This window comes from Aulonocara stuartgranti (genome assembly GCF_965226115.1).
Source record: "Aulonocara stuartgranti genome assembly, chromosome: 13".
Classification (NCBI taxonomy): Eukaryota; Metazoa; Chordata; class Actinopteri; order Cichliformes; family Cichlidae; genus Aulonocara; species Aulonocara stuartgranti.
In genome coordinates this window covers 14192245-14219048 of record NC_138949.1, presented here as the reverse complement: position 1 = coordinate 14219048, position 26804 = coordinate 14192245, and the positions used below count along the sequence as shown (strand labels likewise).

The window sequence follows — 26804 nt, the reverse complement described above, 5'->3', positions numbered from 1 at the left end:
CTGCTCTGTTCCTGCGGTTAAGAAAGACGGGGTGCATGCATGGCTTCAGTATGAACCCCATTCTTGGTCACTGTGTAACCAAAAGATATCTACATATGACTGAAACACAGTGACACAGAGAAACTCTTCTGTGTTCCCAATTTACTGGATTCATTGTTGAAATGAAGAATGATGCTTACAACTGATATGCAACATAGATATTTATCTTTTTGTAACTTTATTCTCCTGCTGATCTTAATTTGCTTACCCTGGATCCATGATCCTTACGATGTGCTTGTTCAGGATTTCAAACCTCTAATACCAATAAAGCATTCAGATTACTGTTTTTATTTTATTTTAAATTTTATTTATTTTTATCATAAACTCATTTGCTTTTATATTAAGCTGCATGTCCTCTTGATTTTTCCATTCAAAGTTTGATTTCCTATTTCTGTGCTGATGGTTCCTGAACCTGCTAACTGCTAACTGCTGACTGACCAAATTGTCAATGAATTTTGTAAACATGTTATAATTAATAAATGAAAGCAAGCAGTACTGGTTGTGATCAGTCTTTAACTTTAAAGCAAAACACCAGCTCTCCTCAATAAACTTGAGGTAAAAGGCTTTCTCAAGTTATTTTACTTTTTTAACTTGCTTTTTAACTCATTTTCATTCAGTTCTTGCACCTGACTGTGTTTTTGTTTTTTTTACTTGTTGAACCACTTTACACTGAGCTATGAATCACTCAAGCAAAAGGCACGTAACTCAGGAGATGAATCAGTGCTGTGTCTGTACATCGCATGCAGCTTATCAAAGAATCCATTTTAAAGTGTATCTTTTAATAACTTGTTTCAATGTGTCAATAAATGTTGAACCTATTTCTCATTTTCCTCATAAAAATGTAAAAAAAAAGAAAAAAAGAAGAAGGACGACTTGAGACTTTTGCGTTTTTGAGTAGTGAGGGTCGTTCCGATCTTAGAGGACTCGCCAAAGCTCTTCTGTGGATTTAGGCTTTCTCGTCATGACAGCCTAAATCCATGTAATCCCAAGCTGACTTGGGATGTTGAGATCAGAGGCGTGTGGAGGCCATACCATGTGCTGGTAGATGTTGCTGGTGAAGACAGATCTTTGTGACTCTGAGTGCACGTCTGCGGTTGCCATGCTGTAGAATGAATTTGGGACCAATCTGACACCTCACCAGTGATAGCCAAGGATAAGAATCAAAATAGTGCCTGAAACCTTTGCACATGACTGTTTCTTGGTTAGAAAGCTCGTTCAGAGATCTGGAGCTGCGGCAGTCAATGGATCAGATAGTCACTTCAAAGGAATTTGAACTGCAACAGTTGACAAATTAATCATTTGATTGTTCAAGCACTGCAAATTTGAGGATTTGTTTACCGTCTGTGTTTCCACATCATAATGACCTTGAGTATTGTAACATTACCGGTCGATTAAGAAAATAATGAAAATGGTACACTCAATGCCATTGACTATCTGTAGAGGAATCATCGTTAAATATGCTAGACTTAGACTTTTTTTCCATCTCCAGTTTTTGAAACGGTCAGCTGTGTGATAATCACTTGCAGAATCTGCAGAAAGTGAAGAGTAAATACCGGATCTCTAAAAGCTGACACTTGACAAGTCGCCCACTCCAAAAGGTCCTCCCTCCTGTGACTCAATGTCTGCAAACTCCTCCCATTGTCTTTCAGGAAACAGGCAGAGAGAGTCGTGTGGGAAGACTTGCCAAGGAGACAGAGATGATGAGTGGATGGGGGTCAGCCTGGCCCGCCAGGACAGCGCCAACGGCAAAATCCTGGTGAGCAGAGGGACAGAACACAACAGTCGTTTCTGCAAATTGCTTAATTCAAGCCATGTTTTAAAAACAGCCCCGATTATGCCAGCATCATTGTAACAAATGTGTCACCATTAACCACACTGTTACACCACAGCAGCTCTCACCACTGCGGTCTTTCTTAAGAGAAGACAACTTCTTCTTTCTGTGTGCTTGTTACATTCTTACTAACTTTTAGTGCCATAAATTAAAAAAAACAAAACGAAGAATTTAAATAATGAATCGGAATGATTTTCTATTCAAAAGTGGAGTAACATCAGCTGGAATCGACTGTGTGGTTACATAATTCTGTGAAACATTCACCTCGTGTGTGGAGCTGGAAGAGTCACTGGAACAGGTTTTTTTTTTTAAATAAAAAAAGCAGACTGTTAGTTAAAACAAAAGAAAGGAGAACCTGGTTTAGAGGATTCAAATGGTGCTAATCCCAGGGGCGCTTTGCTAAGTGTTTGCACAAAGATCATAGGGCAGCTGGCAAAGTTTGTTTAGGCTTCGGCCCCTCTGCGGCGGTCCCATCCAAGAGCGGCTTTTCATTAAATATTAACCCCCCGCCTCCTGCGGTGGGCAGCGCGGAAACTAGTGGCAATGCAGGAGAGTTTGAAGGCGTCAGGTGGGTGGGCAGCTCTCTCATGTTTGAATACCTGTTGCTCAAAGACATCCCGATAACTTTTCATCCATCCAAACCTCTCCGGTCCATTTCTTTAATACCTCACTGGAATGTACTGGCACAATTTTCAAACCAATACCTTTGGCTTTACCCATCAGTGAAAATGTGAAGACTTCTTGGAGCTGTCAGCGTTGGGAATTTGAGCTTAGCGTTGTATAACAACACACCGAGTAGCTGCACACTCTCTGGCCATTAGGTCGAGGCTTATGATAAAATAAAGGTGGTGGCTTTCCAGAGCCACGTGTTGATGGGCCTCTTTTTTTTCCTTTTTTTCTTCTTTTTAAAAATCTCATCTGAATGAACTCATGAAGGGAAACGGCTGTTTGGCAGATGTGTACAGTGGTGATTTCATCTGCGCTTTCAGTGGAGGCCTTTTTGTTTGTGACCAGCGAGGTCTTTTAAAACTGAACAGGAACATGACAACAGCACAGATTCCATACTCCAACCATGAAATTCTCAGTTGCTGCGGAGCGTGTCAGCTGCCTTTTTGCTATGTTTATATCAGCTGATGGATCTTAAAAAAGAAAAAAAAATCTGCTTCTGAGTTTATACTGATATTGTTACTTCTGTTGGCCAAGTTTTCCTTCGAAACACAAGGGTTTTTCAACGTAGCATCTTGCTTCCAGACAGTCATCTGATGCGTTTTGTATGCCCACAATCTGCCAAGCTCTTGTTTTCACTGAGACTGGCTATGTGTGTGTGTTTTTGGAGTTAGGGAGGGTGGGTTCTTTTGGGGAGGGAAATGAAGTGGACTCTGTGTGCACAGAGGCATCCAAAGCTGTCCCCAGAGCCACAGGGGCTCCACCACCATTCCCCCCAGGGTCCTAAATTATTACCACATTTACACATTTATGTGGCCTCTTTTGTGCAAAATTTGTAAAATCTGCTCTGTATTCCTTTTGCTTACCAAACACTTGGCTGTTATATTTTTGAAAAACACAGTGGAAAGTATTGTTTGGAGAATTACCCCCTGTACCGTTCATGCACTCCACTTTTCCACAGCAGTTTAATGCAGGAGAAGTTTGCTTCTTTGTCTTTTGATCCACTTTATTTTTTCGCTGCGTGTGCTTTTCTGAACTTTTGGCCTCCCTGTCTCTCTCACTCGCAAAAACCCGGAGGAGCCGTCCTGAAATTAAAACTTTTAAAACGAACAGTCATTGATGTGAACATTTTCTCGCTTGAGCGTTCAAATGCTGCATGGGAAAGACAGATCTCGAGATATTCACACCACAGACCATGGCTGTTATGGTCAGGGTTATGGATGGGCTTTAATTCCCCCTCTCATTGACGATCATTTGACAGCCACAGAGACGCGCTGACTCCAGGCCAGCGAGAAAAAGGGGGCTTCAGTCGTCACTGCTGATCAACGCCTGCCTGGAGTTTGAGCTGTTTGTGTTTACGGAAATGCGTATGTGTTGTTCACTAATGCTTTTCTCTCACAGGCTTGTGCTCACCGCTGGAAAAACGTCTTCTACGAGTCAGAGCATATCCTTCCGCATGGATACTGCTCCATCATTCCCCCAACGCTCCAGCGTGGGACAAAACCACTTATCCCCTGTTATGAAGGTATAGTACAAGCAAAATCACAGCACTCATGTTGTTGGGGCTTTTCTTTATTTTAAATCATTCTGAATTGGGGCGAGAGAGCTTGTCACTGAATTCCAGAAGCTTAATCAACTAAATCCATCTGAAATCAAAGCGTAGACTTTGGTTATGACCTTAGCTTGTTCCATCATTTTTTTGTGTCTGGAAAGTACCAGAAAAACAACCCTGAAAGCCAGACCTTTGCCAATCTGCTGCCAAAACTGCATAAGTGTCTTGATATTTTTGCAACACAGTCTGGATCTGCACCAGCAATCAACCCATTTCTCCTCAGCTAATGCTTCATTCCAAGTTTCATGAAAATCAGATTGGTAGCTTTTCATAACCCTGCTGAAAAAATGACTAACCAACCAATGGCGGAGGCACATGACCTTCTTGGTTGAGTTTATAAAATGTAGGTTTAATAATGAAGTCCAAGTATGGTTTTAGACTGCTCTTTACTTTTACTCTTGGCTCTTTATGATGACAAAAAGAGGAGGGAGGAATCCTATATCAGGGGCTTGTGAGGGGCAGCCAATCAAAGGAAAGGTGGCTCACAGGGAAAGAGAAGGGAGCTTGTTTCAAAGAGAGGCTGCACAGAGGCTTACTATAAGTTAAATATGGAATATTCTGAGCTGTCAATCATGTAAAGGTACGCTTATACACTTATAGTTAAAATGAAAATCAAGGTCTATATAAAAAACTGGTGAGGTCTGACCCATAGAGTGCCAGGGGACACTGAGACGGCAGAACTCAGTGGTGCCACAGCTAGTGAGATACTCTCTAGTTTTTATTTCAGATCCCTTTAATAATTTAACATCCCTTTAGATAATCACACAGACTGTGGGACTCTGTAAGAGGCCCAGGCTCCCAGGTTTGGAATAACCGGTTTGTTTTGTTCATCCTTTCCCTTTTACATATTTTCACGGCACATTATTTCTGTAGCCAGGAACGTCACTGTAAAAGCCCCACGTCTGCCTCTGATTTCTGATTGGTGTCCTGGCACCGGGGAACGGTAGTGGGCGAGCCCTAAAGTGTGATTTCTCTCCCTCAAGTTCAACTTTGGCAAGAGCCAGCTGCGGCTACGAAAGGACACCCAGTTTGCGAAGCCAAATATACGAGCATTTGACCTGTGGAAGTGCAGAGTTTGTCTTCCGTTTTGCACCACTTAGCCAAAGAAAATTATTTTCACAAAGGTATAGTGCTGGCAAATTTATTGAAGTGGTCTTACGATGCAGATTTTGGCTTAACTTCGCCGAAATCAGGTGCTTTTAAGCAAAGATTTGCTCAAGTTAGAGAAATTCAATTTTGTTATGATTGCAGTAAATCAAATCCATTTGTCCTGCAGGTTGTTTTAGTGCGGGCGCCCGCTACAACACTAAAAATGAAGTTCCATTTGAAAAATAATGTGCTGTAAAGCATTTAATGGCCACTCTTGTAAATGTGTTCTTCACATGTTTTGTTATGTGACTCAGAGCTACTTATGAAAGCCTGGTTTACACCTTAATCATGCTCCCAGGTCAGGAAATCACTTCCTTTGGTGACTCATGTTGCCAGCAGTTGCAGGGAGAGAGGCCAGACACACTTTGCATGGGACCATATTTACAGTGCATTTTGTGCCGATCCAAGCTCAATATTTTCGTAACCTGAGAGCGCATGTGAGAGGTCGTTTCATTGAATGTGGTGTTGCACCCCTTCTTTCAGTCTGCTTTCTGCCCCCAGACTCTTCTTGGATGGGACTGGGACTTTGACTAGCTCCATATGGAATGCAAGAAAAACTCCAGTAAACGCTGGCTCAGGCACACAGTGAAATAATTTGTGGTTTGTTTTCTCTTACAGACTATAAGCAGAAGTATGGGGAAGAGCATGGCTCGTGCCAAGCTGGGATAGCGGGAGTTTTTACGGAGGTCAGTAACAGTGCTTGTTCATCTTTGTGAAGTCCCCCGGTTTCTGTCAGGTTGACACAGAGATAGTGTTTCTTCTCATTGTTTGGTAAATTTCTATATTTCATCGCATCACCACATGTTTAAAAGGCTATTTGAATGATCTTTTTCCCTTCGCTCGCCTCTTTGTCACTTTGATGCCTTGTTTTGTATTGACACGGGATGTCATCCATGATCGCGTATAGCCTTCTCAGCAGTAGCATCACATCCTCCTTTATAGAAGACTTTGGTGTGGTCCAAATTCTACACTCAGATAAATATATTTGTATCAAAACCACCAGTGCTCTGCTGACAATTGTAAGCTAATGTTTTCAGAGATAGCAGATAGGTAGGGAAGGATGTGGCGGCCTCACCTGACCTCTGGTGTGGTTCCACGAGATAAAACGTTAAAGAAAATATGAGTTTCCTTTTCTCCGTGGCTTTGATGCTCTTGTCTTGCCTTGCTTTGTATCGACACGATACCATTCATGATCGTGTATTACCTTTGTGTATCTTACAAATACCTATTGTTCTCCCAAACATATCTTTTCTATTCTACCTGAGCTCTCAAAGTGCTTAGTTTCCTACAAATTTATTACCTCTTTCACCCAGTCACACTCACATTCATACAAGCGTTCTTTTCTATACCTTTGTCACATTTGCACACACGCTCCAATTCATCAGAAACAACTTGGGGTTAAGTATTTTGCCCAAGGATACTTCAAGATGCAGACTGGTATAGCTGGGGAATCAATCCACCGGTCTTCCAACTGGTGGATGCTGCACTTTCACACAGCTGCCCCATTGAACTGAGTCAGTGAACCGCCTGAGTGGAGTTGGTGAGAGGAAGTGCAAATAGATTAACTCTTACATGCATCTTAGCAGAACTGTAGTGTGACAGGGGAAAAGATGCATTTGAGGGATTCATTAAAAATTGAAAAATGTATTTTGTAACCAGTTTAGGACTCTCGTTTTCAATGCATGTGCAGGATAAGTCTTTCCTGTGAGCCATGTGTTCCTCAAAGGTTCTTTTCATGTCTCAGATTACAGTTAAGCTTAATTTGGAACATACAGTAATGTACAGTAGACCATAAATGACTTAAAATGTGTCCTCAGAGCACAGCTGTGGCCCTAGGCTAACAAACATTTTCACTGGCAAGAAATTCATTTCATATCATTTTTGCACTTCTCCTTTATTTTAGCTATGCAAAATATTATTTTAGCATCTGCGTAGCCTGTTACTATTATTAAACTCCAGTCGTTTTCAGGTTTGCCAGTGTGAGGATTTTCCCATTTACTCCTGTTAGGAAAGGCAAAATAAACTAGAAAAATTTGCATTTCCTGCGAAAATGCTGTGTGGATGCCTTAACGCTGAAGATGTCTGCAGAAAAAAGCTGAAAAAGTTGAAAAAAAAGGTTGCCCTGAGCAGGATTCAAACCTGGCCCTCCTGGTCTAAGGGCAGCTATTTAGCTCACTGAGCCAAAGTCATTCTCACAAAGAAGAGGTGGAGAGATTGACAATTGTGCTGAAATGAGCAGAAGCTGCTGAGAATTGTGCTGATAAGAGGTGGAAAGGCTGAAAATGTTTCAGAAGAGGTGAATAAGCAGAATTTGGGCAGAAAAGAGGTGAAAACTCTGAAAATTTTGCTGAAAAGAGTTCAATCAGCAGAATTTCTTCTGAAAAGAGTTCAATCAGAAGAATTTTGCTGAAAAGAGTTTTTTTCTGAAAACAGCAGAAAAAACTGAAAATTTTGCTGAAAAGAGTTGAATGAGCAGAATTTGTGCTGAAAAGAGGTTTTTGCTGAAAACAGCTGAAAAAGCTGGTATTTGTGCTGAAAAGTGGTGAAAAAAACGAAAATTGTGTTGAAAAGGGGTGAAAAAGCTTAAATTTGTGTTGAAAAGAGTTAACAAAGTTTAACTGTTGACTGAAAGAAATGTTGCCATAAGCGGGATTTGAACCCAGGCCTCCCAGTCTGAGAACGGACGCTTATCTCACTGAGCTAAAACACAACTCAGTCCAGCATGCAAAATCAGTGAGGCCATTGATAATGTGTTCCATTCATTTCAATGGTCAAAAGTCATAACAAACATCAGCAGAAATAGCAGAATATTTTAAAGTTTAAACATAGTATTTCTGCTAAAACTTAGCATTTAAACTAAATAATATTTTTTTTCCTGCCAAATCATAGCATTTGTGCTGGAACACAGAATATTCTGCCAAATCCTACAATTTGTGCTAAAACATTATTTATGATTTAGTAGAAACACTGGGACTTGGTAGAAATACTATGATTTACATGAAATACTTTGACTTAGCAGAAGTACTACAATCTAGGAAAAAAGTACTACAGCATAGCAGAAATTCTATCATTGAGCAGAATTACTAGGATTTAGAAGAAATACTAAGATTTGGCACAAACACTGATGTGGCTCAAGAACCTTTATTGTGCAGTTATACTATGATTTGGAAGAAATACTATGCTTTGACACAAATACTATGATTTGGAAGAAATACTATGTTTTAGCACAAATACTATGATTTGGCTCAAATACTATGATTTACCAGTAATACTATGTTTTGGAACAAATACTACACTTTGTCACAAATACTATAATTGAGTACAAGTACTATAAGTTTACAGAAATACTATGATTTAGCAGAAATGCAGTGTTTTTGCAGAAACACTGTAATTTCGCTTAAATAGTATGAAATAGCAGTAATACTATGATTTGGCAGAAATACTACTTTTTAGCACAAATACTATTGTACAGAATGGTGTACGTCAGTTTAATGCTGGATGGTGCTGCAATAGTAACTATCCTCGGTCAGAAGGAGAGGCTGACATCCAGGGATTAGATTACCACAGGTGGAGTTTATTGCGGTCAGATGGATGGTACAGGGAGGTATGGCATACAGTAGGAGGATGTGGAGAGGTGATATGGTGTGGTTTCTATGATTAAGAACAGGGTATGCATTACAACATGCATACAGATTAAAGATTAAGAAAACTGGCAACAAATTCCTCCACTACAAATCAGTCTGATACCACTTTTTACAGGGTTCCCGTTTACTAAGGCACTACCCAAAAGGCGCCACAAGAGGGCACTCCAACACAAGAGATGACCTATTTACACTGATGCACTTAGTAAACAGCCCCTACTTAGCCACTACATAATACAGTGATAATACAGTATTCAAATTCACACAAATACTATGATTTGGCAGAAATACTATGACTGAGTAGTAATACTATAACATAACAGATTTCCTAAAAAAACTATGAAATTGCAGTAATTCTATGACTTGGCAGAGATACTACGCTTTAGCACAAATACTATAACAACGCAGAAATACTATGACTTAGTAGTAATACTATAACATAACAGTTCAATGTTCTTGCACAAATACCACAATATGGCAGAAATACTATGTTTTAGCACAAATACTGTGATTTGGTATAAATACTATGATTTGGCACACATACTATATTCCGCAGATACACTATAACATAACAGATATTCTAAAACTTAGTAGTAATACTATAACATAACAGAATTATTATTTGGGCACAAATACCACGATTTGGCAAAAATGCCATGATTCAGCACAAATATGATGACATGGCAAAAATACTATGATTGGGTACAAATACTATGATTTGGCACAAGTACTATGATTTAGTACAAATACTATGATTTGGCAGAAATACTCTGATTTAGCAGACGTACTATCTTTTGGTAGAAATTCCTGCTAAAAGGTAGTATTTCTGCGTTTTAGCAGAAATACTGTAATTTGGCATAAATACTATGATTTGGCATAAATACTATGCCTTAGTAGTAATACTATAACATAAGAGATATACTATGGTTTTGCAGACATACTATGTTTTTGCACAAATACCATGATTTGGCACAAATGCTGTGATTTAGCAGAAATACTATGATTGGGTTCAAATACTATGATTTGGCAATAATACTGCGTTTTAACAACAACTACTGAGATTTGATTGAAATACTATGATTTAGAAGAAATACTATGACTCCATACAAATACGATGCTTTGGCACAAATACTATGATTTGGCAGAAATACTATGACTTAGTAGTAATACTATAACATAACAGATTTCCTAAAAAAAACTATGAAATTGCAGTAATTCTATGACTTGGCAGAGATACTACGTTTTAGCACAAATACTATAACAACGCAGAAATACTATGACTTAGTAGTAATACTATAACATAACAGTTCAATGTTCTTGCACAAATACCACAATATGGCAGAAATACTATGTTTTAGCACAAATACTATGATTTGGCACACATACTATATTCCGCAGATACACTATAACATAACAGATATTCTACGACTTAGTAGTAATACTATAACATAACAGAATTATTAATTGGGCACAAATACCACGATTTGGCAAAAATACTATGATTGGGTACAAATACTATGATTTGGCAATAATACTGCATTTTAACACAACTACTGAGATTTGATTGAAATACTATGATTTAGAAGAAATACTATTACTCCATACAAATACGATGCTTTGGGAGAAATACTATGTTTTGGTTCCAATACTATGATGTGCAACAAATACTATGATTTGGCACAAGTACTATGATTTAGTACAAATACTATGATTTGGCAGAAATACTATGCCTTAGTAGTAATACTATAACATAAGAGATATACTATGGTTTTGCAGACATACTATGTTTTTGCACAAATACCATGATTTGGAACAAATGCTATGATTTAGCAGAAATACTAAGATTGGGTACAAATACTATGATTTGGCAATAATACTGCGTTTTAACAACAACTACTGAGATTTGATTGAAATACTATGACTCCATACAAATACGATGCTTTGGCACAAATACTATGATTTGGCAGAAATACTATGACTTAGTAGTAATACTATAACATAACAGATTTCCTAAAAAAACTATGAAATTGCAGTAATTCTATGACTTGGCAGAGATACTACGTTTTAGCACAAATACTATAACAACGCAGAAATACTATGACTTAGTAGTAATACTATAACATAACAGTTCAATGTTCTTGCACAAATACCACAATATGGCAGAAATACTATGTTTTAGCACAGATACTGTAATTTGGTATAAATACTATGATTTGGCACACATACTATATTTCGCAGATACACTATAACATAACAGATATTCTACGACTTAGTAGTAATACTATAACATAACAGAATTATTAATTGGGCACAAATACCACGATTTGGCAAAAATACTATGATTGGGTACAAATACTATGATTTGGCAATAATACTGCATTTTAACAAAACTACTGAGATTTAATTGAAATACTATGATTTAGAAGGAATACTATGACTCCATACAAATACAATGCTTTGGAACAAATACTATGATTTGGCACAAGTACTATCATTCAGTACAAATACTATGATTGGGCAGAAGTACTATGTTTCAGTACAAATACTATGATTTGGCAGGAATACTCTGATTTAGCAGAAATACTATGTTTTAACATAAATACTGTCTTTTGGCAGAAATTCCTGCTAAAAAGGACTATTTCTGCTTTTTAGCAGAAATACTGTAATTTGGCATAAATACTATAATTTGGGATAAATACTATGATTTGGCACATATAATATATTCAGCACATATATTATAAAATAACAGAAATATTATGATTTGGCCTCAAAACCATGATTTTGCACAAATACCATGATTCTGCAAATATACTATGATTTAGCAAAAATACTATGATTTAGCAGAAGTACTGAGATGTAGCAGAAGTACTTTGTTTTAGCAGAAATACTATGATTGAGGAGTAATACTTAAACATAGGAGAAATATTGATACACAGACACACATACACAGACAGTAAAGGGAAGAGGAGCTGTGGAGAGTCTGGGCTTGGTATATGTAGGTCAGTTAAATTAGCTGCACCTGCTGTAGTCAGCCCTTACACACACAGACACAGACACAGAGAGAGGTGTGAGTTTTCTTCAGTGTATTTCTGACATTCAGGATTCCACTCGAACAAATGGCCATAATTTCCTAACCGTAGAGGCTAGAACGGTCATTCAGACATTGTTTTGTTCAGAAGAGATGGGGGAATCTTCAGGTCTTCATAATTCAGAGATAAAACATAAATTATTAAAGATATATGACTTGTAATACACTGTAACTGAGTAGAGGCGAAGCAAAAACTGCCTTGACTTGCGCTCAAACAACCTTTGGTAACTCTAAATCTATATGGAGCATCAAAATCATTCTTTCACCATAAGAAACAGCAGGCTTTGGTGAACAGTTATGGAAATTTTCAGGGCTCTGTGGAAATCCATCAAAAAGATATGACGAGAGAAAAAAGTGCCTCATTTCCAGTGTTTGAAATCTGATGAAATCTGAGCGAGGGACAAATTTCCTACCCTCAAACAAGTCCAACTCATTTCAGAACGGTAATAGGTGAGAAAGAAATTCTTGAATTGTGAGCGTCAGGAGTGTCTGAACATATACGGGGACAAGCCTCATGTCTTAACTTTGCTTCGTTAAGGAGATATGACAATTTGAAAATGCCTCTCATTAGAGAAATCCAGCGGTGATTTTGAACAAACTCTCCATTGAGTTTATATGGAGAGTTTTCTGACTTTGTGTTACTCTGAGGAGATTTGCAAAGTCCCACAACAATGATAGGGACATTTTCTGAAAGCCAGCAAAAATACCTACGTTTTGATGTATAATTTGTGGGGCTTGAGTGGAAATTGAGCGAGTAGCAAGAAGTTGTTTGGACATGAAGAGAAAATTCAAACAGTTTCACTGTCCCCTCTGAGTTAATTGCATAGCAACCATAGCAACGCATGTATTTTCTGAAAAATCACAATTTTGCAACTGAAAACTCAAAGAGGGATAAGATTAAAACGGTAGAAGATCTGAAAAAGCTGAATCATACAGGAATAGCCAAATCATTTGAGAACATTTTAAAGTTTGAATGGAGTTTCTAGGTGAAAGTATGAGGCAGTAGTTAAGTTTCAAAGACAAGAAAGTTTTAGCAGAATTGTAGAAGTTTCCCATTCATTTCAATGGGACAAATTAAAGGAAAAAAGTGTAATATTTTAAAAAGTATAATAGTAATAAACACCAAAAGTCATAGCCGGCATTAGCAGAAAGAGCAGAACAGTTTAGAGTTTGAACGGTGAAAATAGCACAAAAATTGTGGAAGTAGATCCACGGCGAAAAGTGTACGGAAACACCCGGAATAATAAAGAATAAAGAGAAACAGGAACTCAATAGTGTGGATGCCCATTGAGGGCATCCACACAATTACCTAGAGACCTTTGGATTATGGAAAAAATGTGATGGACATTTTCCACTATTTGCTGCCATCTAACAGGCTTAAATGAATAAATAAACATGAACTCTAAATTTGCGCACTAGCTTTTATATATACACACGAATGACTCAAACACAGTCAAACCACATGCAGAACACATGGCTTTGTTTTTTTTTTTTAAGTTTGTTCTTTCATTTATACTGCACATTAGGGGTCCTGTAATATTTTGGATAACTATGAAAAGTGAAATGTTTATATTACTACATGATAAATATGTGAGTTTTGGCAATTTAAAACTTTAGAAAGACACAGAAGGCGGCCTAGAATGTACCTGATTATCGATTTTAAATTGAATTCATTTGCACACACACACACACACACACACACACACACACACACACACACACACACACACACGCAAATACACAATAACAAGCAATATCCGTATTGTCAGTTCTCAAAAACATCACATGCTTCAGATTCTTAGATGTGTGTTCCAGAGCCACATTGCAGAGCCTCAGATTCACAGATGGTTTCGGGGATCTTTCCGTTGTTCAAGTAAACCCCAATGTAAAATCGCCATAGATAAACTTCAAAGACCCCTACAGGTGGCGAGCCTTCAGTGGAACTAAAGATTTTAGTGTATGTGACATGCTTTTGTCCAACTCATGGGCATGGAGAGGAGGATGCGATTAACTGCTTCTGTTTGCGCACTTTGTATTTAAGAGTTATTGCAACAAGAGTGACTCCTTGGTTAAATAATTTGGATAAAAGGCAGCTATCTGCACCTCACGGGAGAGCTGGGTAATAATACCATGCTGAATGATACCACGTTAAATAATTTGGATAAAAAGCAGCTATCTGCTGCTCATAGGAGAGCTCTAAGTGACACCATGTTGGTTTCCACAATGAACCTAGTGTTTCCAAACCAAAGAGACTTCATCATCAAACCCTTTTTTTTTCACGAATGACCGACCTGAGTGTGGATCTGTTAAAGTGTTTGAACCCCCTACAAAGAATGTGAAGAATTTAAAGAAACGGTGTCCAACCGTTAAACCTTTATCCTTGTTTGAACCTTGGTCGGTACGCCTTGTGGTGCCCAGATGTTTGACACCGCAGCACAGAGTGCATACCGCTGAGTAAGGTCCTGACTGTGTTTTTAATGTTGTTTGCACAAAAGGAGCGCGCTCGGTGCTAACTTCACATCCTCCTTTACAACCGACTCAGGCGTAGTCCAAACAGAGCATCTTTATTGCTGTTCCGTTGTCAGCTTAAATATCCGTGAACCGTTACAAGAAAAATCTTTGAGCAACTTCATTTCACAGCTTTTAGATTTCCTTCAAGGGAGGAAAGTCTCCATCGCAGCAAGGAAAGCTGATACTGCTGCATGTGTGTTTAAGGACAGATAGTGAAAACCATTCTGTGGCTGTTGGTTAACCAGATGTTCACCCGACAGCGTTTTCCTTTTTTTTCCTCCCCCTCTCTGCAGCAGGCTATTGCAGTGCACACAGGGGGTGAATCCCTGCCACTTTTATCTGCATGAATATGCGGCTGTCTCATTTTCAGGAGCTGGTGGTAATGGGGGCACCGGGGTCATACTACTGGACTGGGACGGTCAAGGTGTACAACCTGACTTCTGACTCCTTCTATAGCCTGAACAAAGACAACATTGACTCCCACAGATACAGCTACCTTGGTGAGAGCAGGTTAATGAGAATATAATGTTAAATGACATACATCAGGACAGAGGCGGCTGCAACAAATTATTGTCTCTGTCTCCAGGCTATGCTGTGACTGCTGGACACTTCTCCTCTCCTAATGTAATAGACATCGCTGCAGGGGCTCCTCAGCACAGCAGCAGCGGAAAAGTAGTGCTTTCATCTTCATTTTCAGCCATTCGAAGTCCTTTTGTGTCGGTTGCTGAAGTGATTCTGTTTTTTTGTTTTTTCAGGTTTATATTTTTAAAATTGATGGTGCATCTTTGGTGAAGAGTTTTCAAGCCTCAGGGAAAATGGTATGAGCATGAATGTGTGGTCCCAGTGTGCCTGAGGAATCATTGACTCTTCCAGACACACTGCTCTAACTGTTTTGTTGCCAGAAATACACTGTTTGAAAAAGAAAGGAGCACGCTTGCCACAAACTACAGCCGGGGGGGGGGGGGCTAATGTTTTTCATTCAGAGTAACTAAAAGAAATTCGAGGCAGCTTGAAGCTGTGTTGTTATTCCTTTAATATTGGTCCATAAAAGCAGAAATAATCCTGTTTAGATGTGAGCTGTGTGTGAAATGAATGAACCGTTCGTGTTTCTGTGATCTGACCCATTGCTTTGTGGCTCACCTTGGTTCCAGATGGGCTCTTACTTTGGCTCCTCATTGTGTGCAGTTGATCTGAACCAGGACGGCCTGTCGGACCTGCTGGTGGGGGCACCAATGCACAGCCAGCTCAGGGATGAGGGCCAGGTGTCTGTGTACCTCAGCAGAGGGAACGTGAGTGGAAACTGGAGTCAGCAGGAACATGAGAGCATAGCTTGCAGACTTGTTTTATTATATTTCCATTATTATTTCCTGACTGTGGTTATCATATAATAAACAGTGGAGTGGAGTGGGGTGAGATTCAGCAGTGGTGTTATTTAACCGCTCCTGTTTGTACACTGTATGTGTAAGCGTTATTGCAACAAGAGCGACTTCTTGGTTAAGTCATTTGGGTGAAAGGCTGCTATCTGCAGTGGTGGCCAATTAATTTAATCAAATAAAAGCTGCAATTGTGTAACTGCAGCTTTCTTTTTTTCCTCTGCTGGATCTGGATATAAATTATTCTCTTGCCTGATTTTGTTTTTAGGGGGTCATGGAAGAGGATGGCGTGTTGACTGGCGATAGCGCTTTCAATGCACACTTCGGAGAATGCATTGCCGCAATCGGAGACATAGATGACGACGGCTATCAAGGTCGGTGCAAAGCAATGTTTTTAAAGCTTTCTGCTTTGCAAATGAAAGATTTAATTATATGAAGCTTTTAGGTGAGCCTCAACGGCATGTGAAGCTGTAAACGAAAGAGAAACTTCACATCTGGGGTTTGTTTTGTTTTGTTTTTATAAAAATCTTTCATAGTCTTTTTAATGCTTAAACAATAGCTCAGAGGCTCAACCAAAGAAGACATATCTGACCTCTCATCTGTCACTGCTGACAGATCAGAGCAAAGCTGTGGCCTTACAAAATTCTCCAGTGGACCATTAATCTGCAGTTTGAAGAATGACAAACACATAGTGGCAGCGGTGCAGTTACACTGACATTGCCCTGATGTCATGAAACAAAGCCTTTTCTCCTGTCATGTAAAGGATAATGAAGTCACACTGTTTATACTCTTCCCTTCAGCTCACAAGCGAGCGATGGTCGCCCAGTAAGTGTGACAAAACCCCTCATTTCCACACACATTTTTTTTATTAATATGCTGTGGCAAGTAGAGAGTACTGCCCTCTCTTACCCTTTTGGGTACGGAGTCCCAAACCGAATCACCCACACGCACGCAGACATACATTTATTCTGTCTGCTCTTCCCTCGCTTGGCTCCGCTCTGAAGGGCTCCACTTGGCTTCTATCTCCAACTCCAAGCTGGAAGCTTCTGCCTGCCTGGTTTCATCTCCGTGTGAGATATGCCCAGAGGCTTGCAGCCTGGCACAGCATGTGTGAGTCTGCCGAGAAAGATGGCAGCTGGGAAGCATAACTCATCTTGTAACTCGTCACTCACTCGCCACAGACACACTCGCTGCCTGGCGGGCGATTATTTACAACCTAACTGCTGCCATTTAATTAGCAAGAACTACTGTAGACTCACACTGACGACTTCAAGACTTGAATTCAATCTCTGTAATGCTTCCTTAAAAATTCTTTTACCATTTCTACATCGCTGTGCTGCACCACATGGCGTAGAGGTGTTTTGGTTTGTAAAAGCAAGTTTATATCTGATTTTCTGCTGAAAAGGGCTAATGGGAGGGTGTTTCAGTGCTTGCCAGCACTTTATAGCCTTGTTTCCACTTTCTCAGAGGTCGCACAAGTTTTATGGCCACTAACAACACTTAATTGTCTATCATGAGTCTTACAGTTAAAGCTTGTTTCCCAGGCACTGGCTAGCAGAAAGTAAACAGATGATTAATGAAAGCTTTTGTGCACTCATTCAGTTATTTATGTCTTCAGTCATTTATTTTCACAGAAACACTTCTTGTGCATTCTTTGTCTCCTCAGATGTAGCCATAGGAGCGCCCAAAGAGGATGAGTATGGAGGAGCGGTTTATATCTACCATGGGGACGCCACAGGAATAACCAAAAAATACTCAATGGTAAGGACTCGCAAATATAATTTGCTCTGATGTGAAGCAGCATCGTTGTGTGACCTGCTTTCTCCTCATCTCCAGATTAATTAGCTTCTTTACAGCCTGATCAATGCATGGTAATGAAAACACATACTGAATGTGTGCATGTGTGCAATATGTGTAGGTTTCACAATACTTTTAGACCCAGAAATAAGACACAGTCGTTTCCTCATGGGCTTGACGGTGGCGTATTTACCCAACCCTCATGAATCACAGCTATAGACCTGTTAGGAAAGGTTCATTTAAGTATAACAAAAACAAAAACAAAAAACAGAAGTGCTCATTTTTTCCTTGTTGGCTCACGTGTGTTATTTAAAGGCTGGTATCATGTGTTACAGAAACTGTCTGGGCGCAGCGTAAACCCTGGTCTGCAGATGTTTGGCCAGTCCATCTCTGGCAATGTGGACATGGACGGTAATGGATACGCAGGTATGGTCATAACAGAGCTTTTCAGCAACACGAGAACATCAAAGCAAAATGAGAAACATAAAGTGAAAAAGGATGACATTTTTAAATATTTATCGTGGCTTTATCCTGTTATTGTCACGCAGTAACAGTTTCAGACTTGTGACTGAGGCATCTTGTTTACTGCATTCCACAGCTGACATGCAGACTGAGACAGCGTGACAATTAAAGAGCTCTGTGCATTGTTGTGGATTTGCAGGTGTCAAAAGCGCTGTCAGCATATGTTGCATTAATGCCATATCTTCTTTATGTTTTATTGCCTTGCAGATGTTACTATCGGAGCTTTCATGGCGGATAGCGTGGTGCTCCTGAGGTGAGTAATGGGATAATTCTCTCTGACATGGCAATATTTGTGAGAAGCAGAGTGCCACTTTATCCTACTTCAGAGTCATTTTAATGGTCAGTCTATCCCAAACTGTGTTCCTGTGCTGGAATCTGTGGTCGTAGGTCGCGGCCTGTGATTACAGTGGATGTCTCCATCTTCTTGCCTGTCTCTATCAACATAACTGTGCCACAGTGCCACGAGGGCCAGCAGAACTTGAACTGCTTCAACGTCACAGTCTGCATGCGTTTCAGAGGAAGACAGCTACCTGGACAAATAGGTAATGATGTGATGAAGCATGCACAGCTGCCGCTCCTTTCCATAGATGATTTAACCTGGACAGTAAGGTAGATAAGGAAAGAGATCCATCAAAGACATCCATGTGAAGGTTAATAGTCTCCTCACGTCTGTACACAAAGAATGAGAGGTGCTTAGCTTAGCCTAAAGAATGTGAGCACTACTGTAGTCAGTGTAAAAAACAAAAAAGTCTGCAAAGCCAAATGTCATAAAAATATAAAATTGTGGTTTTAAGGGAGTTATGTGCCAAAGTAATATCAGTATTTTGTTGTTGCTTAGTGACGACCGTTTCACATCCCTGCAGATATGTTCTTATCACTGCGAAAGTGAAATTCACATTCGTCAATGCAAATATGGAACGCTGATTAAAATGACGATGCTGATCACCACACAGCAAGAGATCGTTCTGTATTTTGGTCACATCGATTTTGCCCCAGCTTCACCTGTTTAGGCTTTTTTATTTCCATCCAGAGATCACAATTTTGTGTTATTATCTCAGCATTTTGAGTTAGGTATCTCATAATTTCAGTCAGTAAGTTGAAATTTCGAGTTATCGTCTCCAAACTTTGAGTTATTATCTCAAATTTTAAAGTTTTGTATCTCAAAATGTTGATTTGCTCAGGAGTTTAAGTCAGTAAGTCAAAACTTTTAGATACCTAACCTGAAATCTTGAGATAAATTGAAATGTTAACATAATAATTTGAAATGTTATGATTGTAACGCAAAACTTTCAGATACCTAACTAGAGATTTTGATATACAAACTCAAAGTTTTGGGATAATAACCTGACATTTAGACTTATGAATGGCAAAGAAAAACGTTCAGCAGCAAAAACAAGCTTTCAAATTTTCCAGGAGAGCAAATCTGGAGAACATTAACTTTGTTGGAGGCAAGTATTTACTTAGAAGCACAGACTTTGTATGGTATGGTACAAGTATGTTCCTGGTTACCTCTGCCAGCCTCATTCCCGGCTGGCAGACGTTCTGGGTTATCAATTGAATCCAACTGAATGCCGTTCACGACAGTAACACACGCTTCAAGCAGAAGCTCCAGCCCTCCATTCCAGACCTAACCATAACCTTAACCCTATCACGTAAAGTTTTCCAAAGCAATTCATGATCAGAGCGTAAAAGATATTTACATGTATAGATTCACTCCATCCAGCTCTCATGCCTCCGAACACGCAACATACCTACGATTTGTCACATGCTATTCATCCCACATGTTAGATGAGAACGTGTTGGCCAGTAGCATCACATGACGCACAACCACATTACAACTTTGTCAGTTGATCTCTGCAGAGAGGGGATAACATCACACAAATTTCCAAACCACACCTACTCCTAAGACAGGAAGTGTTTACCACTTTATACCACACATTACATACCATCATGTAATGTCTTATCTTTTTGAGTTAGAGCATCACATCCATTGGCCGAGGCTGAGTGTCACTATGGCTTATGACTTACCCTTCAACATTTGCTAACTGGCTGTTGGGTGGGGTGACTGTTGACGGCTGAGGTGCAGTCCTGTTCCAGTGTTTGGGTGTAGTCATTTACAGCCCCCCCCCCCCCCCGGGGAACAGGAAGCCTGCCGTTACATAATGAATATGTCCTGGCTCGCAGGAATAAAGCCTCTCTGTTTATTCGTCTGGCGAAACACCATGGAAAGTGCAGCACCGTGTGTTTGGTGACTCCTATAACGAAACTTTCATTCGCCTCCTCTGGAGTGAGGTCATGGCGTCCCCTCTGCTGGACGATGGAAACAGTAGGCTTTGGTCCGACTTGGGTGTGCTTGCCACCCCGCCCACTCTTTTACCAGTATGACACCGTCTTCACGAAACTACTAGAGAATGAAGTTGATTCATTGAGAGGAAGGGATTTAAAAGGGCAAAGAAACAGAAACACTGGTGATGTCAGGTTACGATTTCAAAACAGATTTGACGTTGTTCTGTGTCTCAAAGCCAGGTGTGGAATCAGCAGGAAAACTATTACTAGGTTTTCTTTCATAATAAGATTAGTACCGTCCCACCAGCTGGAAAATTCAACATTTTTTCATTAATTCTTATGTCAGTTGACTGTAAACTCTTGAAATATCATCACAAAAGCCTGTTAACATGAGTCGACACTAATAAAAGACCTTCCAATTAATATCTTCCGGCTTGTGGATGAAAAATTGAACGTTCAAAATCTAAATCGTGACTGATGAGATTCCTGATTTCTTCAGTGGCGGTGCTTAGTCAGGCTCTATCACAGGAGCAAGCCATTTTTCCAAATCACATTAAATCTACTGAAACAACATTGAACAAAGTGCTGTTGTTAAGCTAAAGCACCATCATATAATTTAACCAAAAAATGTTCCCATCTTCCCTCTTACTTGTCTTAATTTCACTGCAATAAACATTTTTCTTTCTTTCTCATGTCTTAATGGCAGTTACCAGAAAACCAAACCCTGCATACTTCTGGTTTTTCTATTTATCGTCAGCTGATGCTATGTTTACAGTGTTTTCTGCCTCCTCTCAGAGTTCCTGTATAACTTGACGGCTGATGTGGAAAAGCGCCTGAAAGGCCAGCCTTCCAGGGTCTACTTTGCTCAGAGTGGATCTCAGATCAGCCAAATGAGCCACCAGCTCAGCCTGGACATCAACCGAGAGGAGTGCCAGCGCTACACCGCCTACGTTAAGGTAAGTTTGGGTTGTATGTGTGGTCCTGCTGCTGGTTGTGTTTGGATTGGGCAGTCCACTTGCTCTTTGTGTCCTCGGCTGATCTCTGTTACGTTCCCATGACCCTGAACACTCCCACCATGTAGTGTTGATTTGTGATATGAGTGATTTGCTTTTGTGGCCTATTTTTCCTCTGTCTTTATTTATTTATGTAGTTTTCGGTTAGGCCATCAATGTCCACACATTTCCAGCTAAAATGTTTGCACAGACCGAACAAAAAAAAGAGAAAAAGAAATAATAAAGTGTCAAGATAAAGTAATAAAGTGAGGGTCATCACATGCCTCTTCTTAGTGAGAGAATTTACTGCTGTAGCTTAAGGCCACGGATCAACGGGCATCTGCGGGGAAGCTATTTGTGTCACCCTGCTGGGTTAGGTTAAAGGTAACAGTCAGTCGCTTGATGGTTCCTGAAACCATGTGGCTCAAGTGTGTGTCTACAGAAACTGACAGAAACAGGAAACAGAGTCTCCTTTGTCATCGCATAGTCCCGTTATTGTGTTCCCATGTGATTTAGTCTCACATCCACAAAGAGGGTCCTCATCCTGAGGGCACCATCCATGTTTCACCTCCACTAATACGGAGGCCCACTGCAGGCCTGTAAATTTCACTGGCGCTCTTAATGGTGCTCTCCAGGCGTTTTCTCTGTGGGAGGCCGAGCTGCCAACTGAGGGAGGTTGTCATTACCACGCTTTCCTCTCATTCTTTTAACTAGTCAGACTGTAATGAGCGTACAGCACACCGAAGAGTTGTAGCAGCAAGACTTTCGTCTTTTTTCCAAAGAAAGCCTTATCACAGTTATCAGGGTTTACTCAGTGAAGTGAGCCCAGTGTTTATCCAAGCTCTTCAGAAAGCCTGTATAGTTTAGCAAACAGGAGAATCTTAACATTTCAAACTAAAATTTCACTTGTCCTCAACCAAGGTTCAGCACACATAACATTAACAGGAGTCATAAAATAGTGTTTCTGCCCAGACTGAGTCTGACATTTACCTTCTTGTGGGTGGGCGACTGCATCATCACTCAGTTCTAACCTAAGGCTGTCACTTATCTCTGCCATCTCTCAGCTGTTACACAAACACACTTGTAGTGTAAGTGCCATCCATCAGGCCAGATGTTGCTTCAAGGACGGCGTCTATTTTGCAGCTCTCAGCGAATTAAAGGCGCTGTATAAAAACTGCACTTTGATGTTGGTCTGATCACAGCATTAGCAGTCTTTCCGGGGACCAGACTAGCTGCTTCCACCTGTTTCCACCTGTTTAAATGTCTTCTGGTTCTAGCATTGCACAAAGAGTGGTATTGTTCTGCTCTTCTAACTCCTGCCCAGAGGACAAATCATTTTCATGCTTTAATATCTTAATGTTTGGCAAATATTTAACTTTGTAGATGGAAAGTGTATTTTGGGGTAACATATGGTGCATTTGGATTGGCTTGACTGAGGTGTAAAAGGACTTCCACTCTTTGGTTTGTTTATTTATTTATAGATTTTATGAATATGGCCTCAGATTCCACCTGCCTGGTTGCAAAACACACAAGAGAAACCCCCGAAGTTATCCAAAGGTGAAAAGCCACACAGGACTGTGAAGGTGTGGTGCACAAATTGCAACCTAGCTAGACTGTTTACAGGCTAAATGACCTTAAATATGTATAAAAAGTAAAGGGGCCCACGGATTAGAACTTAGCGTGGTAACTATCTGTCATGAGTTTTTGTCATCATACATTATATGTTTGGGAGAAGAGCTAAAGAATCACCATAATCAGAGGTGATCTGGCTCCGCTCTCACAGAGGGTCTAGTGTGCTTGACCAATCGCATCGTTTATCTTACTCATGTGTCTGCCCACATGAGCCAATCCTCCCATTCCCTAGAAGAGGTATGCTAATGGAAACCAGCTGGTTCCTCAACTGTATCCTCGGTGGTGGAGGGTTTGCGCGCCCCCACCCTTCTTTCAGCTTAAACGTACAGTAAAAACACAAGAGTGAGACTAGCGTCACAGCAGGGTGCTGGGCTGCTGTTGTGTCAACTGGAACTGCACGCTGGTGCTCCTGATGGAAAACCTTCAGGTTGGGGTTGGCTGCTCAAGCCCTGATGCATGAGAGCCGATGGAAGCAGGCCCCGAGTTATTCCGAGATACACTCACGTTTAGAGCTGCTGACCATGTGCTGAAGCCATTTATTGACTTTATACATCAAATTCCTTTAAATGAGCTCAGAAACTGAATAATACACTGTTAAAGTTGTCTTAGTTCCACATAATGTGCATGAAGCACACACGTTCAGCTTTGACCATCTGAAGTCAAGTAAAGTTTAAAAAAAGCTGGACATAGTGTGTTCAATAAATCATGACATGCTGAGAACACAGGAGCATAACAAGAGTTCTTCAGAGGGTGCAGAGTACAGAAGCAAATAGTTCAGTGTCTAACTTGTTCAAGCATAATTCCTCTTACTTTCAATTTGATCATTTTAAACATGTTTTCATTGGCATCAGTAACAACATACCAGCCCCCCAGATGGCCTTTGTTTGGTTATTTTTAGCTAAATAAACTCCATCCTGACTTTTGCTGGAGTTGTACCTCACATTTAGGGAGGGAAATCAGCCATGATGAGTGATTGAAAGTTCACATGACCAGAGGTTCTGTGCATGAGATGGAAATGATTCATTTAACAAGCAAACCACCAACTTTTAGTAGAAATTCTTCAGTTTGATGTTCAATTATGTTCACTTGGTACATTACATTTTCTGCACAAAGTCTCAGCCTATTGTGACAGACAGAGTCCAAGTAGTAAAATAGCTTGAATAGCTTGTTTGGAGTGTTATTCACAAATGGACACCCACACATTTAACCTTTGTAACAAGAATAAGTGCAAATGCTTGGGAAACAGGTATGTTTCTTCATTCAGATACATTAAAAAGCAAGACAAACACATCTGCTCCCTTCAAACCATGGGTTTCTCATTTTGGTGTCTTGCTTCTTTTTCAACCCAAAGGAACCAGTTTTGAATTGCTAGGGTAGCAGTGCTAGCTTGTAGCATCCACTAGCAGTACAGGAAAAACAGGACTAAACAGTGTAAAAACAGAGTTTGCACAATTCTAATGAGGTTGAAAGTCAATGCTTGGTATGACCACATTTATTCTTTAACTCAGCCTGAACTTATGAAGACTAAAAACTAAAAAAGATTTAAAAAGTAGTCTTCAAGAAGCCATTCAAAGCTCTTTGGATGTTGGGTGTTGCTTTTGTTCTGTTCTCCCACATTGCTTCAATAATGTTGAGGTCCAGTCACTGGGGAGGCCAATCAATGACTGACAGTCCACCACTGTGTGTTGTTCTATCGAGGTATACCCTTTACTGCTTTTGGCAGTGTGATGTGTTGCCACTGATTTCCAGTCCAGCTCTTTTGTAGTTTGGAATTGACATAGCCATTTTTCTCTGCTTCTCTTACTGAAGAATGGCTTGTTGACAGTCAATTTTCGACTAAGACCATTTCTGATAAACCTTCAGTGAACAGTAGATCGATCAACTGAAGGATCAGATGACATCCTGTGTCGGGTTCTCTGTTAATGTTTTTAAACAACATGACTTTTGGATACTATTCATGTGCTGTAGTTAGTCTTTTGTTTTTGTTTTTTACACCATGCCAAGATATGCTAAGTTTTTGGCTAATAGCTCTTTGGGAATCACATTGTTGGTGGAATTATGCGATTTTATTCCTGTTATCTTTCATAGAATCAACTAAGGAGATGGAAGCAAGTTGTGTTTTTTCAACAGGCTGCTAGTAACAAAGTCCCTAAAGATACAATTTAAAATTGTTTGTTTGCTAAATTGTCTGTTATGTATTCATCCCTTGATTTGGGTGCTTCTTTTATGCTTGAATGATTCACAAATCAGCGTTAAGTGGTTCAACAAACAAACAGAAAAGAAAAAATATTCTTCTCAAAATGGTCAGCTAGAAAACCAAAACGATTGTCGGGTTTCCAGCCACCCTGCGACCCTGATAAGGATGAAAAGAATGGGTGGATGAATAGATGGATGATTTTATCACCAACATCATTAAGATATGACATTTGTAAACCACAAATATCTGTACAAAATGTCAGGACATGCATATCTTTGTAAAACATGATGGGTTAATCAATTCCTATTATCATTTAAGAAAGTACTAAACTCATGCATGCTGTGAATACATGTCTTTGTTGAATGGAAGCCATCAGTGCCCATCGGTTGTGTTAAATAGTGTTTGGCTATACACAAGTGGCTTTGATTCATTGATTGTTTTAATATATGAGTTTAATTATTCCATTGTTATATTTTGTGCAGTTCTTCACTGTTTAAATCGTTGGCTGTATATCCATCATCATGCATGTTTTTACTCCAGCAGTCCCATTACTGTTGAGCACACGTGAGCCTTGAAATCATGCCAAAAGTCAGCTCCATTTGTGGTCATGAGTGGTTTTGTGTAGCACTGGAGATGCATCACAGGCTCCAAGGAGGAGTTAAAATAGGCAACTAAAGCCCTGCCTGTAACAGTTGTCTGTTTAATTTAGCTTGTAAAGTATCCTGCCTGGCCTCCTCTCCTCTGGCCTATATACACCGTGTCCTACATCTCATGTCCTGCAGTAACATTTGCTCGGCACCACTACAATATTTAAACGTCGGCCAAACTACATTCTTGTGACTGCTTCTATTATTGGGGTATCTAAAGCACGGCCATCTCTCTGTCAAAGCTAAATGCTCCAACGCCCTTTCCGGTCGACTGAATGATAATCCTGACTCTACGGTTGTGTTGTGCGCAGTGACTGTTTAAGGGCAAGTAGATGGACTGATGGTGGTCAGTGAAGTCACAGAATTGAATTAAAAGTCCATTTACCTGCTCGTTAGTGCTGTATCATACGTCATTCATATCTCATTTGGCTAAATTCCAAAGGCCTGTCATTTCAGCAAACAGCCTTTAGGACAACATCGAACGTGAACAGCAGCCAACAAGAATATCATTGATACTGTATGAAAAGCAGTGAAATGTATTAGAGGTTCATTAGTGATCCTGAGTGCAGACTTTGACTTGATGTATTACTTGATGTGCGTGTTTAGTTACTCGGTTTACTTTACTGTATCTGGTTCCAGACACACACTGAAGTGTGGTTTACTAGACATGAGTCTGCATCCTAGAAGACCTGGAAAGTAACAGTACTTGTATATTACACCTTTGGGTGAATGACATCTTACTTAATTCTATTTAACGATAGCAATAAAATCAATGTAAGTCAAAACAATTGTGAAGTCATCTGAACCTACTGTTTGACCCA

General features: G+C 39.9%; 1 protein-coding gene across 1 annotated transcript in view; it reads left to right on the top strand.

Moving 5' to 3' along the window:
* The window catches only part of itga9 (integrin, alpha 9), a 55002-nt gene that overhangs the window by 1465 nt on the left and 26733 nt on the right, over positions 1 to 26804 (top strand). The window contains exons 3-15 of the mRNA XM_082556885.1: positions 1689 to 1795; positions 3938 to 4061; positions 5916 to 5983; positions 14908 to 15037; positions 15124 to 15209; positions 15293 to 15355; positions 15689 to 15826; positions 16179 to 16284; positions 17577 to 17671; positions 18043 to 18133; positions 18437 to 18482; positions 18617 to 18771; positions 21311 to 21471. Coding sequence (XP_082413011.1) covers positions 1689 to 1795; positions 3938 to 4061; positions 5916 to 5983; positions 14908 to 15037; positions 15124 to 15209; positions 15293 to 15355; positions 15689 to 15826; positions 16179 to 16284; positions 17577 to 17671; positions 18043 to 18133; positions 18437 to 18482; positions 18617 to 18771; positions 21311 to 21471 — 1370 coding nt within the window. The remainder of the gene's footprint in view (positions 1 to 1688; positions 1796 to 3937; positions 4062 to 5915; positions 5984 to 14907; positions 15038 to 15123; positions 15210 to 15292; positions 15356 to 15688; positions 15827 to 16178; positions 16285 to 17576; positions 17672 to 18042; positions 18134 to 18436; positions 18483 to 18616; positions 18772 to 21310; positions 21472 to 26804) is intronic.